The following is a 22302-nucleotide window of genomic DNA, read 5'->3' on the forward strand; positions in this document are numbered from 1 at the left end:
AGGAAAAACAGACCGGATGGACATTATCTGTTGGAGGAGATGGGAGGACGACGAGGACTTGTTACGTGGAGGGGAGCCAACGGCAACCGGACAAATAGACGAGGGAGGCCCGATACGTCACTCATCTGGAGGAGAGGACCAGGCGCGCAGAGCAGAGTGGAGAAGTGCGATCACAGAGCCTGCCGAGGCTATAAATGACTTTGATTTGTTGTTTAAATAGGGGGCCTACAAAACAGCCCCAGGGCCTGATGGCAGGTTAAGGCGGGCTTGGCTGCATCCCGTCCTCGGAGTAAATTGCCAGAAGCGCCGACACTTCCTCATCATTCCACCGCTCCGGTGTTGTACATGTAGTCATGCTTTAAAGTACAAACAACCTATTCGCTCAGGTGTGGATGTGGTTTTGTAGCGAGGAAAAAAATGGCTGCCTAACAAAACAAATTCAGAGTCTAACGAGGCGTGGTTTGCAATTCGCCCAGCCAATAGAAATAGAATAGAAATTGGCACTCTTTTATCACCAGGTTAGTACCACCTCTCTAGCAGGGACTAAAAATGGCCAAAAGAGTTCCAAAAGAGTTCCCGGCACTGAGTAGTCCCGGCGGTGTGAACGCGACATTATTGGTACTAACGGAACTAAAGAACCAAAGTACCAGGGAAAGTCCTGCGGTGTGAATGCACCTAAGGTGGAGGAGAGTCCTCTCCTGTCAGACTGAGAGGATCGTATAAACTCAGCTCAGTGAGGTAAGGACTCTCTCAGTGTTTAGATAGTTCACTTTAGTGTAAGTTATCTCAGTGGGTCTCAAACGGTTTGGTCACCATTTATGTAAACAAGTATTTGCGAGGAACACATTTATATGATCATTAGCCTATAGTTATTTAAAAAATAAGAGAATAAATGAAAAACGGGTATGAATGAAATACTATAGGACAGTAACACAAGAATACAGTTTAAAAGGAGAGTGATTAGTAAAATATCCATAAAGAAAAAGTAAATCTGTGTACAGTTCTGTTTCATATGGATGCTGAGAGATGTAGGCTATCCATAGATCTCTTCATTTTGCTCTCAAAGTGCACCCGATTGATGCATTTAACTTCAATATTTTAAAAGTAATCTTCCCGGGGGAGCATGCCCCCAGACCCTCCTAGAGGAGGTTAGGTCCACCCCCACCTAAAACATGTTCACATGGATAGGATACTAAATACATTTGCACACTTTTTATATGGTGGTCTATGTCCATATGTTTCTGTTTTGGTGGTCGTGCCACAACCGTGCATGTATGTACAGGTCATAGGTGCGCTAGAAAATAGCACTACACCCTGCAATGTGTGTGAAAGACAATAGACTTTACAGCATGTTTTTTTAAATTGAAGTTGCGTTGGTGTTTGTGTGTTGGTTGTTGACGGCAGTGTGTGCCCCCCCTTGGTAAATGATTGCCCCCCCCATTCGATTTGTTCTAGAGCCGACCCTGCCGCACCGCCTAGTGGTTAAAGCACGTTATTGAATTTTTTTGTTGATATATGTTATATTTGATGAAACAAATATTAAGAGTACATACAAAATAGGGGGAAAGTAGAAGGTCCATGATAGAAATATAGAATATAAAATATCAAGAAGATACTGTAGTGATCTCTACAATAAAACAGTTTAGTGCCGGATGTCCAAAGATATTAACAGGAGGATGTGCAAAACAGAAAAACTAATTAACCTTTATTTAAACATTAAAGAATACTTTAGGTTAAGGTCTTCTTTTGAATAAGAAAAAAGCTTTGGGGGTATCTACAGATAAATATTAAGCCTGACAAAGTACTTATCGTCTAATATATTGCTTTCCTGCAATTAAGTTAACTATTAACTATGTTGAAGCACTTATTTTAACTGATATTATACATATTAATTATACTATTATAAGATGTATGTAGATAGTATAAGAAATGTGCAGATTATGACAGTTTAATGGTGGAGGTATACACATATTGATAGATGTCTTGTAATGCACTGTTGAGGAACCTGTGACCCAAGTTTTCATCATTGCATAACTACACCGTAGTTGTGTACAGTATATGATATGTCAATAAACCTTTGAAAATCTTGAAACCTTGAAAGGGATGTGTTCAAATTAGCCATTATATACAGTCTTTAATTGACTATTAGTAGAGAATAACAAGTAATGAATATGCTTTATAGGGATCTGCAGATAAATGTTTAGTCTTCTCAAGCACAAACTATCAATTATCGTTCGAGTCCAGTACTGGATAGTCTGCCGTGGTTTCATTCCATTTCATAGAGCTGTCTGAAGCAAAAAGCTTGTGAAATCCAGCATCTAGCATCTAAAAGAGTTGGTGGAGACCAAATATTGAGCAATTATTTTTTTAATATTGCACTTTGAAGCCCGAAATACGACCCAAGAGGAATAATTATGTTCATCCATAATTGCTGGATGTGTAAGTAAACAACTCCCTTATAACGAGTCCAACGTAAGAGAGGATAGTACTGTATGTCCATTGTCCCCATGGGGCAAAAATAATTGCAACCGCTATGTGACCCTTCTGAAGGTCTGATCACAAAATATATTGCACTGCAACATTTTTGAATATGACCGATATTGGTGATGATAGCGATTATCCATGTAACGACAAAATATTTTTTTCTGCGAGAACACAATAGGCAGAACAATGGCAGAGAAAAAAATTAATTGTGCCGGTTTAGTGGTTTTCAAACGTCCTGCATCCCTGTATGAGTTTTCCCATTAGTCTTTGAGCAAAACCTTAAAAATATTACGATACAAATTGTGTTTGTGACAAATCAAACCTTGAATATTTAAAAAGGGGGGGGAATTTCACTTGATCTTTTTAATCCCGCAGACCCTCTTACAATCTCTAACAAAGCTGGCTTGTGGTGCACTTTAATAATGTCCACTCATTGAGAAACTGGTGATCCACAACCTCGACATGTGACACATGGTGTGATGTCACAATGAATCAAGAACCCACAGAAACCAACAGATGACTAAGATTCCCAATCCACCCGACCGGGATGCCTTCAGTCTACTGGATGAAATACACACATGATGTACTCTAACAGGCCCCAGCCTGTGTGTGTATTTTTTCTTTCAGCAAAGCGATGGGGATAACTGCTGAGCAACCATGCCATCATTAACATAATGTGTTTATCATAAAGGTTCAATTGCATTATGCACCCAAGCCAAGCTGACACATTGTGCAGTTAGAACAATTAGCAAATTAACTGCGATTCAGAGCTCGATTTCAGTCTACAGAAATATTATTATACAGTGACAGGCTGCTTATTAGCAGATGAATAATATCAAATTAGCCACTGCAAATACATTCTAATGCTCTTAATTAATTGAGTTTGCCTGGACTGTGTTGCCTCTTGCTTGTCGGTAGAGACTCATTGTTATATAATTAGATAGAAAGCAGCTTGGGATAAATGAATCTTTTCCAGGCAAATATACGTAATGCATGCCTAATCTATATGTTTATGCTGCCAGGAACACACACACACACACACACACACACACACACACACACACACACACACACACACACACACACACACACACACACACACACACACACACACACACACACACACACACACACACACACACACACACACACACACACACACACACACACACACACACACACACACACACACACACACACACACACACACACACACACACACACACACACACACACACACACACACACACACACACACACACACACACACACACACACACACACACACACACACACACACACACACACACACACACACACACACACACACACACACACACACACACACACAATCTGTGATCCTATATTTTGTTTGCTGAAAGTGCTTTAACAGCAGCGTATAAATAGGCTCAGAGGAGTCAGAATCTTTAAACAGCTTACAGTGCGGTACTTTGTTCGAATGTTCATGTACTTTTATTCATCCTCACATCATCATTAGCCAGCTGTTCAAAGTGAGCAAGACTGACGCACAGTGATGTGTGAGCAGCGAATTAATTTGTTGATTGCTATATTAATAGTAACATATTTTAGTGATTGTGTCCACGTTTTTTGAGGGGTGTGGTGACTCATATCTTGTTGACATGGAGACCAAAATAGCAGCCAAATGGAAGAGGACATTCAGTCTACCCTTGAGACTTTGCACGATGGTGAAGAAAATGGAGAGAGAAAGATAGAATGAGAGGAGTGACAGAAGGAGAGAGGAAAGGAGAGAAGGGCTTAGAGAACTATGAAGGTTTCTGTTGTATAAGCCAACGGTGAGTCACACTCCCTGTTTGAATCTTGAGAACTAATAGAAAATCGTTTGTTTTCTCTCACTAGGGAGTGGGTTAACTCTGCAAGGACGAAAACAGAAATAGGGTGATTTGAGAGGCAAGAAAGAGTTGTCTTATGCAATGCATGTCAGGGTCATTGCAGAGTGACACACAGATTGGGTGCACCGAGGGCATTCAATTCGCCTGCAGGAGTTCAGGTGAGGTCCTGCTGAGAGGCAGGCATTTTACTGCTATGATGTTTAATAGCACAGGCATGGGTAAAAACTATTATGCGGCTTTCACACCAGCGCTTTTCCCTTTCTAGCTCCGAGCGGGAGCTTTTCTGGTTCAGCTCCGGTTTCCCTTTTCTGCTCCCGCTCTGTTCACACCGCCCAGAGCTGCCGCTGCTGCGTCATGACGTCACCGTTTACGTGCCTCCTTCATAAAATCCAAACCGCACGGAAATCCCTCACATCGACAACAACAACAATGGCCGATTGTATTGAAGCGCTGTTCGCTTTGGTTATCCTCTTACGAAACGAAATGGAAGGCATCGGACGACTTTACAAGGGACGACTTTACAAGGGACGACTTTACTTGGAACTTTACAAACATCACATGCGAAAAGCAAGACTTCTTTGTGGTCTTCAGCATCTACTTCAACCCGCCTCGACGTAAGAGAGACGTAAGCGACGCCGCCTCTTAGCTCCGAAGCTCTTGCCTCTAGACCGACAATTTTTTGGAGCTGGAAGTGAACCGGATTTCGGAGCTAAGAGGCGGCGCCTCTGCGGTGTGAACAGGAAAAACCGGTACTTTTCAGGCTCCAGCTCCGAGCCGGAGCTGAAAACGCGTTGGTGTGAAAGGGGCATTACTGATTTCACCACTAGGACCTCTAAATGTGCCATGTACCTGTCAAAATGCTCACATACTGTAGACAGAATAGCAAGTATATTGATTCATGTGAAGGGGTAACATGCTGAAGAGGTTGGGTACCACCAGTCGTTGGCTACTGGTGGGGCTATTGAGCAAGAATTTTTAAAAACCTTGCAAAGTTGCAAATGCGAGCATGTGGCAGCACAATCAACATTTGTGTTGTCTTGTTTGGAGCTGTTCCTTTTACTAACAGTAACACACTGAGAAAACGCAGCAATGCACCAACAAAGTTGGGGGAAATGCAACTACAAGCTAACAAACATGGAAGTTAACAATACATAATTAGAAATATTGTAAAAACCACAACATAACCACAAAGATTATAAAATGCAGATCAGTCAAAAAACCTTTTATATGGCATTTCAATTTATACAGTACACATCTTAAAGTACGATTAATCCATGACAACATGAAATCCTCCTGGACTCTTACTATGCCAGAAAGTGTCAATTGTAACGGGTTTATTAGATAGCTTATGTCTCATTCTATCCATCAATAGTAAACAACTGACTAAGATGGCATTGGATTTGTCACAAATTTCCGCCCAAACATGTAACAAACTTGCAACCTTTTAACTGATGTTCATCCCCAACCCCCTACATTATTGTTCAAATTACACCAGTGATTATTTTCATTGTCTACACTCAGTAGACTTTGCAGGCGCACAAAAGGAAAGCAGCGTGGTTTTCTGGTGCTCCATCAATTGCAAATGTAACCCCACAATGACCAGGCAGGATAAGCCAAACCTCACCATCAGCAGGACTTTAAGATTGAGAGGTTGAAAATTAATCTGACAGCATGCTTTCAAAAGACAGCCTGGAGCTACAGGACACACAAGGGCTAATTGTTTCTATGTTTCTCTGGCCTCTGTGGTTTTCAATTATTAGGTTTAGGGACTGTTTGGCCAGAGTTTCACACTCTCTGTGGCATAAGTCTTACATTTAATATCATTACCTGTTTTGTTTTTATTATATTAAGAATGAATATGTATACTGATACCATTTTGTAAATGTTTTTTTATTTAATAGAATTAAATCAGTCATTTCAGGCATTCTAAAATGTGAACATTTTCATTTTCTGATTCCATGAGGTAAGTAAATGGAATATTTTTGATCATTTGGACTGGCATGTTCCCCTAGTTTCTGACCTTTTTTAGGCAAAACAATTGATCTATTGGATAAATAAATATTTAAATTAATAATCAGTTGCCGCCCTGTTATTGATACATTGTCAAAAGAGAGTAAATATGATAGTCAAATAATGTATGGTCTTTTTATTGCTTCACATTGCACGTCTGGATATAATATGAATGCAGAGAGGTTGTCATTACAGCTTGGACCAACCGATCAGTCATAAGTATTAAAGAAATTCCAATCTATTTGATACAAAAGGAAATGATTCATCATATCATTGAATTGTCAGTTCTGAACATCGACAGAAGTCAGTGTGATGAGGCACTTCCTGTTCATCTGAGAGGATACTTTATATCAAACATATGTCACCAACTGCTGAGAAACAACAGTGAGCTCTGTGCTGATGCTAGCATGCTGTGTAGAATACAGCTCGAGGGAACAGTTTCACAATGACCATTTATAAAGATAGAAGGCATGAATGACGGGACCACATAGTCCGATCATGCAAGAAAGCAATTACTATGCATTCTGCCAGATTTTAAAGGGTAATTTGACGATAAAACATCTTCAATTTATAAAGAAAATGCACCACAATGTTCCTTCAATAAAAGCCTTCTATCAAAAATGACAACTGGAACATATGCGTTAATATGTGAGAGTGGCTTCATGAAATTGTAACAACTGTTTTTTGATAAAAAAATCTGGAACAATTTGCCCTCTTTTGCTGGTAAGACCTTATATCCATGAGTAACTTTTAATGAGAGTGGTAGCTTTAGGCCTTAAGACTTAGACACTTCTTTAGAGCAATTTGTCATCCATTGCTGCTGAGGAATTATATCCATGAGTAACCTTTAATATGAGAATGTTAGCTGTAGGCCTTAACAGTTTACATTTCTAGGTCACCCTATCCGCAAGCCTCATCTATCCGAGTTGGAACAACCCGATCCAGTTTCTATTTAGTTCCATTATTGTGTGTTTAAAGTAAATGTAGAAGCTCTTTTGTGGGCAATATAAAATTGGTGTAAATGACACTTATGAGCAACAACAGCACATTGAGGCTTTTGAATGACTACAACTGTTTACATCTTCAAAGCCCATTTTCACAGCCTCAAAAAAGCAGCATTGTCCCAGGGTTATTAATTAATACTGTATAAACAAAATGATAACTGCTTCATTACCTTGAAATGCCGATGAAGACTTTCTTATCATTAGCTCACTTCAAAGCCAGCTCTGTTTTTGTGGTCTTTTTGCCTGAGATAGTTCTTATTTGTGTCAGCAAGGTCATCAGACAAAAGATGCTTTATAATAGTCTGGAAATGATGAACATCAGACTTCCAAAGCCGTTGTAGAAGAAGGTGATCATTGTGACCAAACTCTTCTCAGAGGACAGACAGAGAGCGTCATCTGGCGTTACGGTCACACTGTCCCTCACTTGCTAATAACTGTTCTGGCCTAAGCATCAACTCTCCCCCTTAGGGCTTGTCTTTCTTAGGGAGCTAAAAGGAATGGCCGAGCAGAGAGAGACAATAAGTGACAATCAATGACATTTTCTAAAAGCATTCGGTGTCTTGTATGATAGCAGGATGACAAAATTCAGGGTCAACATCAGCTGAGTGAAAGCAAGGACCCATTCTGCATTTACCGAAACTCAGAGATGTATGACTGTGTTAGTCATATCGAAATAATTACAGGAAATTGGATGTCTTTCTTTATGTCTATTTAAATGTCTCTAATAGCTTCCATTAGGGTTATTGTTGGGTGACTGGAAAACAGAAAGACAGCTTTCCTTTAGATCAACAACATTAACACACACACAAAGAGCAAGGGATACTTGTTTCGCCATTTTCTTGATTTTATAAATTCTACCTTGATCTCTTTCTTATGATCTCATTAATTCTTGATGCATTGGTTATACTGTCCCTGTTAAATACATACCAATAAAGAATATTGAACTAAATGTAATCAACTCTCTCACCTCTCACATTAGTGACTTATTATTAATGTAACAATAGTGTATTATCAGCTAGCTTTAATGTCAAAATGTTGTTGCTCGGTTGAGGCGTGGTTATAAGCGGCTGCCCTGGTTAGATGAATCTATGATATATGATATACTTAGTTACTTTGGAATAACTTTAATAATTAATTACAGTTTTTTCATCAACTTTTTTATTCTATTAATTTAATTGAATCTTTTAATTCCTCCTCATGCCTTAATCATCTGTCATGAAATACAACAAAACACAGTCTTCCTAAGGCAACACATGCACAGTTTCTGCTTCAATGCAGTGTTATACTTCTGGGGGCAGAATTGATTCAGACGATTGAGTGTGAATGGAAAATAGTTGGAGCACTGAGAAAATCTAACCACTGTGGGGTAGTGTTTCTCTTTATAAAAACTCAGATACACCCACAGCTGCGTTAAGAGAAAACTATAAAAAATATGAATGTACACTTCCTAATTCCTTAATATCTGTGTGCTTTTCTGAAATATAAAAGGTGTACATATTAAATAAAACAGGGGACCATGATTAGTGCTTGGTTGCATTCTGGCATTCGTTTTTATTTATTTCCTAACAGGCATATACCTATCACATACAGTATATATCTGTTTTAATTTAATAAACATTGTAATAACATGTAAGTTATCTGAAAGAATCATTCTTGAGAATAGGATAAGTGAAACAATTTAATGAGTTTACAACAATAAATTGGGGAGGCAATCCCGTATTGCTTCTGTATTTTATTTTTACTTCATGTCTGTACTTTACTTTCACATCTAAACTTTACAAAAAAAGCTTTCAATAATACATAAATAAATACAAGGGGATAGTAGTGTAATAAAGTTATATAATTTAAAGAAACACTGCCCCTCAGTGCATGTTTTCATCCATTCAAATAGACATGGACATGATTTTAGTCATAGTAAGAATAGTGCAATAATTCCTTTTGGATGTTCCCCAATAAAGCAAAATGCAAGGTATCCAGATGATGAGCTCTGCATGGGTACATTCTATTTATTTATAGTCCTTGGCACAATGTACAGTACTCCAGGCACTTCTACTGGACTCAAGGTTGTCTAACTTCTCTCTACTGGATAATTTATCGAGTTTCGACCTTTCATGTCTCACTCATGGGTCACAAGTTTGTCACCAAGACAATTTGGTCATTCACAAAACAAGGATGAGTTTCAGCATAGAAACCTTGATTTTGTATTGTAAAAGGTCAATACTGTGACTTTAACTTAATACTTGCTATTCTCAGCACTCACTGCTTATATCTTGACATTTCTTACAGGATCAGTCTTCCATTTTAATGTGTGAATCCAGGATGTCTTTGGCTTTGCTTACATTGAAGGAAGAGGCAATGAACTACATTTAAAGGACCATAGAATTCCATGGCATCTAGCGTTGAGATTGCAGGGTGCAACCAATTCAATACCCGTCTGCTCATCCCTTCCTTTTCAAGTGTATTTGAGGACGTCAGGTTACTTGAAAACGCACAAGTGCCTCTCTTGAATTTGGTATGTTCATTCCGGGGTACTGTAGGAAGTTTAAAGGAGAAGTTTAAAAGGAAGATGGCTGTGTGTAACCACCTATCTTTGCGATATGAAACAGTTTTTCTGAGATAGAGAAGCCTATTCCAATAAGACCCACACACTTGTCCTTAAAGGTCTCCTATCATGCAAAAGGCACTTCTTGATGTCTTTTATACATAAATATGTGTCCCCCCGGTATGTCAGTAGACTCACAAAGTGTCCAAAAATACAACCCTCTCTCTCTTCCTCCGTACCCACATCTCTAAAAACGGGGGTACAACGGAGTTGATCCAGATTTGCTGCCGATAATAGAAAATGTGGGCTGGCTTTACGCCCATGTCCCAATGCGCGACGTTTTGGAAGTAATATGGTCTGTGTTTACATTAGCAAGCATGCTAACACTCAGAGCTAACGCTGTACTGGAGAGAGTATGTGTAAAAAAGCAGGATATGAAAAGGTACTCACCTTGTGGTAAACCAGTGAGAGAAAAAGCATTTGAGCTCCATACTGTTTCAGAAAGAATCATTGATGTGGTTTGGAACATAATATGGTGTTTAATCACGGCAGCGTTTAGCTGAGTATCTCGGTAGAATTATTCTGCATGAGCTCTCGTCCCGGCTCTCTTTTGTTTTTTAAAGCTACGGAGCACCTCTCATAACAGGGCTGAAATAGAGGCATGGCTGGAATGGGTGTTCTCTTTGGTATTTTGAGCAAAACACTTCATAGACATGTTTTTGATATATCTGAGACCTATAATATATGCCTAAAAATAGTATAATAGGAGACCTTAAAACAGTTCAAAAATATACAACCCTGCTGTTTAAAATGTTTATTGTTTTTACTTATTTACTGCATGTTGTTAGCTAGTAAACTAGTCAGCAAGACACTATAGCAGGCATCCTCAAACTACGGACTCCGGTCCGGATCCGGACCGAACCACCACTGTCTCCGGACTCTGAGCAAATTATAGTTTTCATATGTATTATCTCTCTGTATTATATGTGAGACATCGCCACAACGCATTCGCAACGAGTCAAAATTCTCCGCTATGTCCACTGCAAACAGCGCTCTGCATGTCTGACTGTTCCACTGTGTTCCACCTGTGTGTGTCAACGCTTTGGTCCAATCACATTCAGCATCCAGTCAGCGTTTTCCCCCCCCAAACAATCTGCGAATCAGAGGCACAGTAGGGCGGGTCTTCGCGGAATGCGGGTGGGAAAAATGTGTGTGTCTCTTTCAACCTGTCTAAGTCAGAGCGAGAATTAAAAAAAACAAAATTCAGAGCGAGAGTTAACAGCTCATCTAGTTCCATCTGTACTGTAGCTAGTAGCCTAGTTTCACCTACCGGGGTGGCAACTGACACCCTAAAAATAGGCCTTGCCACCCCAGCAGCCACCCCAGTTGGCAGCTTTGTTTTGAAAGAAAAGTTGTGGCTCATCGGACATTTATGAGAGAAAGTCTCTAATGTCCGAGTGCAAGTGAATGCAGCACAAGATGCACGTCATGCACGTCCCCCGGTCCTGGCGCGAGTGTGGACATACGATTGGTGGCGATTTCATTTTGAACTGGACGGCGCAAAACGAGAAGCATTCGGACCCAAGCGCTGAAGGAATGAGGTATTTGCGGTCTACAATGACAGAGAAGAGACTGTCAGTTTGGCTGTACTCAGCATTGAATCAAAACGCTCTAAAGCTGTTGATCTTAATACGTTTGTGAAATGGTAATCGCCGCATTCAGCTGTAATAGACATGTCAACTTGATGCTCTGCTCACGGATGAGCATACACAACTATTAAAGGTGGGGTAGGTACGTTTCAGAAACCGGCTCGAGTGCACTAAAATTTGAAAATACACAGCCGAAAAGAATCCGCCCCTTCCTTCAGACTTCCTTACAGAGCACCTCCTCCAACACACATGAACGCGCACATGACGTCTGCAGACTGGTGAAAGTGGCCGCCTGGCGAGTCATTGAAGTACTGCTGCAATGCACGCCCAATGAGGGCACGAGATACATTTGTGCGTGCACGAGATGGAAGGCTGACAGACAGGGCGGCAATCCAATCCGTTTAGCCGGGCCGGCTAAACGGATTGGTTGTACTTTTTACAGTACCACGGCTTCCACAGATGACATTTTTTTATGGATTTGTTGTCAAATACTTCAGATATTCATTGCTATCGGGATGTTAAGAGCATTCCATGGAATATAACAAAAAGTGTATCTCGAGCCGGTTTCTCAAACTTACCTACCCCACCTTTAAAATGATGACCTTACGTGTGTAAATATATTTTTTTCTTTGAGGGGGTCTGCCCCCAAAAAACTGTTTTAAGTCCTGAGAAAGTCAAATAAGACGGTGTGTAAAACTTCACTGCCCAGCCAAAAAAAAGTAACCACTTTGATTTAACTAGGCCAGTAGGTAAGGGCTTTCCACTGGATAATAACTGAGTATAAAAGAATGCATGACTGAAGTGATGGAGACCATGTTGAAGGCAAACTAAAAGAGGAAATAACAGGTCAAATCAAGCAAATCCCCCTCTCAGATTCCACAGCAACCAGAAGAACATACATACTGGCTGGTGATTTGATTAATCAGCTTTGTGATGGAATAAAAAATGCACAGTGCATTTCCTTAGCTGTGGGTGAGTCCACTGACACCACTGACAATGCTCAGTTGCTGGTGTTTGTGAGTTTTTATGATGAGGCAAAGGGGGAGTTTGTTGAAGATGTGTTGGGCCTGACGAACCTCAGTGGACACACAAGGGGGCAAGACATTTATAAAGCAATAATGGGAATGCTGAATGAAAGAGGGTGCAGCTGCCTTTATTCATAACTGTGCAGCTCTTACACTGCGACTCTGAGGGGTCAAGCACAGACACAATAACAATGAAAACTGCTGCATACAGATTATTTTTGTTTTTGCAACCTCGTGTTAAGAATCTTGTTGCAATTGTTTAAAAGTTTGAATGACCGTAATAAACGGACCTTTGTCTTATTGAAACATTTATTTTGGACCTTTAAGATTTGTATTTGAGTACCCCTGCACTATAGAGTCACCTGAATTAGAGCCCAACTGTTTTCAAAGTTGTACGAGGACTGTAGACGAGCTGTGTGCAGTAACTAGAAATGGATTTTGATGTCAAATATATTACTTGGCAAATTCTTTAAATGAACTTGTAATATTTTCAGTAATGTGAATAATACGCTTGAGCTTCTGGACCTTTTAAAAAGAAGATCTCGGTAGATGCCACCACTTTCTTCCCTATTAAAGAGGGATTTGCCTCAGGGTGCTGATTTGACTCTCCATGATTGATACCATACTGTAAACCACCCAACTTATAATGTATGGCTCATAATTCAATCTCAGTTTCCATATGCTGGAGGTGCGCCATATGCCTATGGCCTGTCTGGTTGATTTCCCTTTTCCCTATGCACCATTGATTATCTCACAATGTGAAGGGTGGAGAAGCTGAGTGTCAGGTGCTGCAATAGTTTTTGTAAGGGATGTGTTAAGCAGAGCACATGCAGTGAATGTGGGTGATGGAGATGTATAGTATTAGGGGTCGACCTAATACTTTTTTTTTTTTTACAGACTTTTTTTTTATCAAATTGCCGATAAACTTTGGCTCTGATGCGGCCGTTTCTCTGGCTGCAGTCACCACTCTAGTCTGTGTACACGAGCAATGTCCCGCCCACAGCGCTATCTGATAGGCTATTACTGAAGATTTTCCGGGCGGGAGCCAGCCAGAGAGGCGGGACCTTCTCAGATTACAGGCAGGTGCGAAAGAACGCAGACACATACTGAAGCAAGCAGCAGCGCTGAGCGGCAGAGCCATACATGTGTTAAACCGAAGTTCAATAAACATCCCTATCCCCTATGCTGAAGTTGCAAAAACACCACGATCTTATGATCCAATTCTATCAGTTTCCCAGTTACACAGGGACGCGGGAAGTCAGTCAGAGTTGGGGGTGCGTGCAGCGTCTCGCAGCGGAGTAACTGTGGTGCGGAGGGGTGGGAGGGGGGGAGGGGCTGCGAGTGGAGCCTCGCAGTTTTTCAGGTTATGTGAAGCTCATTAACTAGCCAACATGTATCTAGCAAATGTTTAGCAAAATATTAGAAGTGAGGCTACTAGACTAACGTTAGGTCTACTGTAATAGCCTCACTTTTAATAGTTTGCAAAACATTAGCTAGCACTAGTGTTTTGCAGTTGCTAGCAGCTTATTGGGATTTTATGCTAGATAGACGGATATAATAAATTAAGCATTATTGTTAGTTAAGCATGTCAGCCTGCAGCCCCACTTCTGAGTTAGAGTTAGAGTTCTATGAGTTAGAGAGAGAGACACTCTCTCTAACTCATTGCAGATGACTGCACTAAAGAAAAGGGCACAGAGAGGAAACCAGTTGTAAGATGTTTAAAAGTTAATTAAACACAATATATGCTTAAATGCATTTCAAAGAAGTTGTGTTGAGTTGTGTTGGAGTTTGTGTTATTCTACATTTTGACACCAAGATTTTCTGATTTTACTGCAAATGTATATCGGTTCCAAATATCGGTTATCGGTCTCCTTGATTACTAATAATCGGTATCGGCCTTGAAAAAGCCATATTGGTCGATCCCTATACAGTATGGTGTCATTGTTGTGTCTTTCCTCATGTTATGCCTGCAGTCATCACTTAACTATTATGCACATCTTTCAAATGTATTGACAAGTGTGCATCCTAACCCTAACCCTAACCTTGGTTGGTTATTGGCTAATGGTTACACAAGCCAAAAAACCATTCATAAAGTGGCCAAAATCTGATCAGCTCATTTTTAGACAGGTTTTTATATAAATAGATCAGGAGAAAAAGAGAGCAAATCTTTTTTCCTGAAACTTTCAGAATCTCTTTACACAGAGGGGACACATATTTATGTATAAAAACATAAAAAAGTGGATTTTGCATAATAGGTGACCTTTAAAGAAAAAGTGTTTATGCAAAGGAACAGGAGAAAGGCTAAATGTAATCATAAACAAAAATAACATTTGATTAGAAAGTTCAGCACTATGCGCTTAGCAATGGTTGAGTATGTTGTTGTAGTTATACAATATAAATGATTTACTGACATTTTGAAGACAAATATCCTAAATGTATCCCATAACATACTCTGATGCAAAATTCTCAATTCTTAAAATATTTATTTGGTATATTCTTTGCTTCTCATTCTGCTGGTCCTTTTTACGGCTACATCGCCAAGCTGTTTGCCAGACGTCATGTCAGCCCTGCGCTGGACCGCTGGATATAAACAGCTCTCCATTGACAGGATATACAAATAATTTGCGAGGTCCTTGATGTAAAAAACCCTCATGATAATGTGCTTTTTTTAAGGGATTTGAAATAAAGGGTTATTCCCAAGAGGTAAAAAAAAGTTGCATTTGGCTGTTAAACTAATTGTATCAACCCCCCAAAAAACCGAGACATAACTAAGCATGGAAATTACTATCATGTATTTCCATCATAATGTTCAAAGCCATTATGACACACATTGCTGAGCTTTGTCTTATCTTCAGGTTTGTAGCAATGTAAAACACAAGCGATCAATGCCTTCTTAATCATAAAAAAAGGTGAACATGTTAGTCTGCAATGTTATGGATTCGGTAGATAACATGGTGGTTCGCACAGTAGATCGGTCTTTCTTTAGAACTTTAGAATTATTTACAACAAGATTATTTTTGCTTCAAGCTTCGGTAATGTGTTTACTGTGTATTGAACAGAAAGGATGTAATAGGTAACTCTACAAACAATAAGAAATCCTAGTTTAGGCATAATGTGTCAGACCTAACATTCTTACTTTGGCTTGTAGTATGTACAAATATCTACTTGTACTTACCTAATGTGATCTCCACTGAATTATGTACATTGTCAAGCTCCCTTGCCAAGAATACACCCAGTCAATAATCCTATGATATTTAACCAGTTAAGCCCCATGCCCCCGATACCGGGGGCAAAACGCACCATCTTGCAAGAAACAGCGTCTGAGGGCTTCTTAACATTTAACAAACTATGAATGTGTCATACCCACTTAACGGGAAGAAACTCAGCTATCAGACAATATTAACAATTTTTAGCTAAACAAAACACAAGGGTCATACCAAGCCTCTGAATTAGCCACTGAGCGATCAAAACTTGCAGCAGGGGAAGCAAACCCAGACAACACACAACGTAGCTTTACGGGACCAAAGCGGAAAATAAGTCTTACTGTTGCTGTTTTCTGATCAAAAGTTGTGTTCAATGGCATTACAACGATAACAACGCTGCTGAAGGTTAATCCAATGTGTCTGCGTCACTTTGAAATGATTACTGATAATCCATCATCATATTTATGTCAATAACGGAGTTTTCATAAAGAGCTGCTATGCTAGCTACGAGTGTATGACAGCTTCCGGTTTTGGGCATTCTGGCTACGCATCACTATTTCACCAATGCTCTAATGGTTAAAAAGAGGTGCCAATCATCAAAATCGACCGATGGGTTCCAGAGATATGGAAAATGCACCCAAATGACCCCAGAAGTGTTTTTTTCTTCTTCTAAATATCTCTAAAAAGGTCAAATGTCACTTGTTTTGCATCAATCTTGATACAGGGTATGTTATAGTTTGGATTCCTAAAGCTTTTAGTCTACTATCCCATCATTCAAGGGTGGTTTTCACTATAAGTAATGTTTTTTTTGTGGAGGAAACTATAATTTATTCATGCCGACGCTTATTCCTCGTGTCTATCACTCCCTGCTGTAAAACATTTTTCACATACACAGCGAAAAGATTGTTCTGCTCTGTTTTTGTGTTTCTGCCATCTCCGTTGCTCAGCCGATTATGTTTGGGTGTTGTTTACCTCCTAGCCGTCCTGCCATTAGCAAAACGAGCTCACCGTCGTGCTCTGCTTTCCGTGAAATCCCCGCTCCGGAATACCCCGACTGGGCTCCTCTCTGCTACGCTCCCAGGACCATCCACAAACTCTCCCTCAGTCCTGCCATCTCAACTGGGCTGTTTTCCATCACTGCTGCTGAGGTTCGAGGTCCGGTTTCTACCAGGCTAATGGTGCTAGCTGCTAACTGGCTCGCTGTTCTTCCCACATGCCCCACCCCGGAACCTGCGGTCTTCAGACTCTGGCCTGCTTACCACTCCCCGAACCAACCTGCGAACCTTCGGGGACAGAGCCTTCAGTATGGCAGCCCCCACCCTCTGGAACGCTCTCCCTGCGGAGATCCGCAACATCCCCACGCTTGACGCCTTCAAAAGGGCCCTCAAGTCCCATCTGTTTACCAAGGCCTTTGGCCCCTAATCTATTTGTTGTTTTGTCTGTCTGTTTGTCTGACTGCCTTTTGTTTTTGTTATGTTTGTTTCTATGCCTGTTCTTCTTTGTAAAGCAACTTTGGGTCTCATGAAAGGCGCTATATAAATCAAAGTTATTATTATTATTTACAATTTTTTAGTTCAATCTGAATTTACTTTAAAATAAAAAAATGCAAACATCCAACTCACAGGTTTATCATTGCTTTGAGAAAAAAGATGATTAATTTACCACTTTTAGAAGGGAAAATTTGGTCTTCGCTTCTCAAAGTGTTCTGGGAATGTTATTTTCGAGCCTGAGACCTGAAAAACAGGCTCTGGGCTTAACTGGTTAACTGTAGCATAAAGTAAAATAACTTGTGCTTGTTTCCAACCCACACACCTTTCTTTTGTATCTTAAATGGAACAAACACATAATTTGGCCATAATGTATTTTTATTCCCCCTTATTTTTCTTTTGTATTTTAGGCTATTGCCTGTTACTCGTCAAAAAAAATATTTTACATTAAAAATATGTATAAACACAATTAAATGTGATGCATTGCCTGTGTGTTTAAAGGAGTCACATATATCAATGTATACCAGCTGAATATTGCTTATTATTTTACCCCATATCATCAATTTAAATCTGTAAAATTAACTTTGAAAGGTCTAAAACATTTTGCTACATTATGTCTTTGTTTATTTGATTTTTGTTATGCTAGACATAAATGCTGCTAATCACAATAAGATAAGATAAATAGTACTTTATTGATCCCAATTTGGGAAATGTTTGTGTTGCAGCAGCATAAAAAGACATTGTATTGTACAATACAAATTAAAAGACAAGAAATAAACAAGAAAGTAGGCTAGATAATATACGTTGAATTTACAAATGAACTACAACAAGATATAAAGCAAGGTATTATACATACTTATGTGACAGATGTCATATTACATATTAAACTGAATATCAATGTAAAATTTACAGTCTGATTTTATTCCAAGAGAAACTGGAATGTATGAATAACTTCTGCCTCCTTCCACTATTAGTGTGGTATTAACCTACTTTTTATCAAAGGGCCCGAGTAGCTACAACTCCCACCCCCGCTGCTTTTGAAACAGGGCAAACAGAGTGTTTAACAGGAAATGCACTGATACGTTTCTCTGGAACTAAACTGGATCTCCATAGTTGTGTCACTTTTACCTGCCTCTTCCCCCCGGCTGGTGAGTGTGCAGCGGATGGCAGCAGTGACGTTGTGGTGCAGGTCTGAGTGTTGCACAGGCCCAGTGCTGCAGGTTGTCCGGTAGGGTGCCTGCAGAGCCACAAGCATGCTGTTGATGTCAGGAGCAGAGGAGGGGAACGTGAGGAATGGCTGAACACTGTCGGTGATCTCCTGTTAGGAAACAAACCCGGTGTGTTTAGCTGAGCATTTCCCCGCGACCAGATCAGCCTGTTAGCGACGCATTAGCAGGCACTGCTGGTTTGGGCTTTATTTATTTTGTTGATTATTTAATGGGACAGCGAAAACGCAAAAAACGCAAGGTAGGCTACCGCTCTTGTCGCCACAAGCTCTGCTACTTTATTTTTCATGGACTAATACGACACACGGGGGGTTGAGAAATGTTTCACTGCAAGGTAAAACACTCGTCTTCGGAGACAATGTTTGGTTGTTAACGCTAGCTAAAACCCTTACGTGGATATTTGTTGGTTTGGCTTGTGAATGTATGAAGTGCTCGGACGTTTTATTTTGTTTTGTGTGAAAAGCGTCGGTTAGCCTTCATCTCTTCATGCCTCAGCCGACCAACCACATGAGAAGTCGACGTCCGGAATAGATTAAACCACAAAGAAAGGCCTCCTTTTTATCGCTTTCACCTGAAACGACGAGGAGAAAATGCGTGTGGACTTGTTTTGGATATGTTTGTGGTGTTTCCTTCGCCCTGGTGTCACCGGTCAAGGACAGTCGACGGCCGTGTGCTCGCCCTCATGCAGCTGCGATGAAGATGGGGGTGCAGACTGCTCCGGGAGGGGGCTGACCACCGTCCCGACCGGGCTCAGTACTTTCACCTACTACCTGTAAGTACTGACCAACATCCACAGGGAACAACAACCTTACAACATGTCTGTGCACTATACATGCCCCACTCTAAAGGCCTAAGTATTGGATTGTGTTGTGTTTACATCACAAGTGAATAATTGGGCATTCAACATCATGGGGTTAACTTTTGGCCCACCAGAGAAAAAAAATCCTGATGATGATGTAAAGAAAAGCAGAGTTTCTAATCTTTATTTAACGTGTTATACCTAAGAGTTAGGTGACAAAGTTCTTGACAACTTGTCACAAACTTTCTTTTGCAGCCCAACAGTTTCTGCTCATGTTGTTTATGACATGTTTAATTTAGGGATGCTATTATTGCCTATAGGCTACATTTTCAGTAGATCCATTTTAAAGTTGAAACAATCATAAAAAATCACCTAGAAACTGGTAACAGAATCTTGATAATTTAGATTTGATTATTTTCTTTGTCATCTATAATAGTGGACCGAAAAGTTAAGGTTTTGTTTTTGTTACACTGATTCCAGGAAATGATAATGGACCTGTATCACTACTTTTTGACAATTGTTAGACTGAGCAATTAATAGTGAACACAATAACCATGTTGATTGATATTGAAAATAGCGTTAGTTGAGGCATTTAGTCTATAACATTTCAAAATAGTAAAACATGTCTACAACTTTTTTCCAGAGCCATGGTCCCGTCTACATGCAGTCCTAAATCATTTGCAATTACAATTATATTTAAGAGTCTGAGTGCATTTTGAATGTTTTAGTTTAATTAAAGACTAAATGATTAATCAATTATCAGAATTGTTGCAGATAGTTGTTGTTGATCAACAAGTTGTTTCAGCTCTTGATATGTTTTATGATGTTTTTATGATTGACATGATATGGGTTAGCCCTTTTGTGACCCCATCACTCCTACATATTTTTTTACGTGTTGTCCTTGGCAGGTTGTATTGTCAAATGTATGTGTTTTGAATAAATACTATGAATGATTTAGATATTGTGTATGGCAAAAACTCTCAAGTCTGTAAAAATATTCAATTCAAACATTGGTACTTGAAACACTTTTTAATTGAACACACTAAAGGGACCATGAAAATAGCTTTTAAAAAAGCAATCCCTTGCTGGATAAAAGGTAAAAATGTAATGCTTTTCTTTCCACCTAAAAGTTGGTTAGGAAATGCAATGTGACTTAACCACCAGGTAATGAACTGAGTACTGAGGTCACAATCTAGCCCAATTTACATGAGTAATGCTCATTGGACTGTAGCCAACATTATGTTCAGTACAACATAATTAAGAGTCAAGCTTTTTCCATTATTTGATTTAGTCCGACTTAGAGTTAAGTACTGCTTTGTGTAAGAGCTCATTTAATTTTTTTGAAATGGGACAAAATGTGCAGCAGGTAGGTCAGATGTTTTTATGGGTGGGTGCAGAGATACAGTTGATGATTGCCCCATGAAGAAACGCCTGAGTTTGTTTCACAATCTCTGGGTTAATCATAAACTCATAAACTTAAGTAACCACCTCTGCAACGGCATTGAAAACAGCAATTTAGTGTGGCTTTTGTAATTACTTTGCTCCCTCACAAAGAATGAATATAAGAGGTTATGATTTTAAGTTTACACAGGCACTTGTCTAAATAAAAATACTATTGCTATTTCGTTCATAAGTTAACCTTAAGGCTATTCCAATGTAACCTTGCCTCAAAGTGTTACGTTTTATCCCTGTGTGGGAAAACCTCTGTGTTTCTTTTTTGCCACCTTGTAAGAATGGTGGACAAAGCCATGCTACATTAGAAGCGATTGTGGCGCTTGAAATCACTATTGTTAGGGAAGTTTTGGGTAAATTAAACGGTGGCTTCATATGCCAAGCTCCATACTCATGTCACACTTCTAGATAAATAGTTTTTCTTATGTGCAGTCGGACATCTCAATCGCAACATGAAGCAATGTTTTCTTAAAATGATATCGCAGCCCTTACTACCACTCTACTGGCCTTTTTATGCATAAATAGAAAACGGTATGTTGTTTTCTTCTATCTGCTCTGCACATTTATCTAAATGCTCTGTGACAGGTTTTACGCACTGAACTGCCTCATGTATTAGCCTCAACCTCTTAAAAGTATGTGAAAGGTTGTCTGTCCCTCTCTCTGTCCTTCTCTCATTTGTTCTCCTGGTCTCTTGAACCTAAGTTGTCCTCTCCCACTCCCTCCATCTTTTGTATGTGGAGCACTGGGGTTAGGGATCATGATGGATTAGTGAGACATATTGCAGCTGCAAGGGCTCCTTTTTCTCAGAGCTAATGCTCCCACAATGGTATGCTGCTGATGTGTAAAGAAAACAGCTTATATATCAGTGTTTTGTCTCTGCAACATTTAAACTAAACATACATGTTTGTTTGCAGACATCATGTGTTGAAAATATGCTGTAAGGCTAACAAAAATATAGCCTAGGAACAGTAAAGAAGGTATGATACGACAAATGATTACAAAAAAAAAACAGAGAGATGCAAGGTTGTTTTTGTAAGCTTATCTTTACCCAAGGTCAATAAGTCCTCATTACAAGGAAACATATTAATGTATTTGTTGATTCTCTATTGTTAATTTAACTTTTGTTTTAGAAAAACAAATGTATGTCTTATGGAAATCCACACATTTTGCAATAAATCATGGGACAATTTTGGAGTGGACTCTTACCTGCAGCCCACAGGGGCTTGAATGTTGGCAACTGTAATGGAAACGGTGCTGTCACAGAAAAGCAGATGAGAGAAAAGAGGAGGCCCCTCAGCCAGTAACAAAGCAAACACTCCTTGAAAAGGTATGTAGTTTACCTGCCACAAGTTATTGGTACAGTGTCTGCGTTTCTTGTGCATTGTGAGCAAGAGGGAGATTTCCAAATGACATCCTTATAGTGTTAGATCCTTTTCCAAAGTGCACAAGGTTGAGACATAAAGGAAAAGGAGGGGTTTTGTCAGGGGTCTTACACTCTGCTGGTGGAGCTTGCCGGCTTCACCATTGGTGCCCTCAACCCATTTTTAAAT

General features: G+C 39.7%; 1 protein-coding gene across 2 annotated transcripts in view; it reads left to right on the top strand.

Moving 5' to 3' along the window:
• Positions 1-18388: 18388 nt before the first annotated feature.
• The window catches only part of lgr4 (leucine-rich repeat containing G protein-coupled receptor 4), a 34677-nt gene continuing 30763 nt past the window's right edge, over positions 18389-22302 (top strand). Inside the window, exon 1 of one of the 2 annotated variants that reach the window (XM_034217161.1) lies at positions 18389-19273. In XM_034217161.1, the coding sequence (XP_034073052.1) occupies positions 19092-19273 (182 nt within the window). In that variant the 5' untranslated portion in view covers positions 18389-19091. The remainder of the gene's footprint in view (positions 19274-22302) is intronic. The other variant, XM_034217153.1, reaches the window with a different exon arrangement.

Source organism: Gymnodraco acuticeps, unplaced genomic scaffold (assembly GCF_902827175.1).
Source record: "Gymnodraco acuticeps unplaced genomic scaffold, fGymAcu1.1, whole genome shotgun sequence".
NCBI lineage: Eukaryota > Metazoa > Chordata > Actinopteri > Perciformes > Bathydraconidae > Gymnodraco > Gymnodraco acuticeps.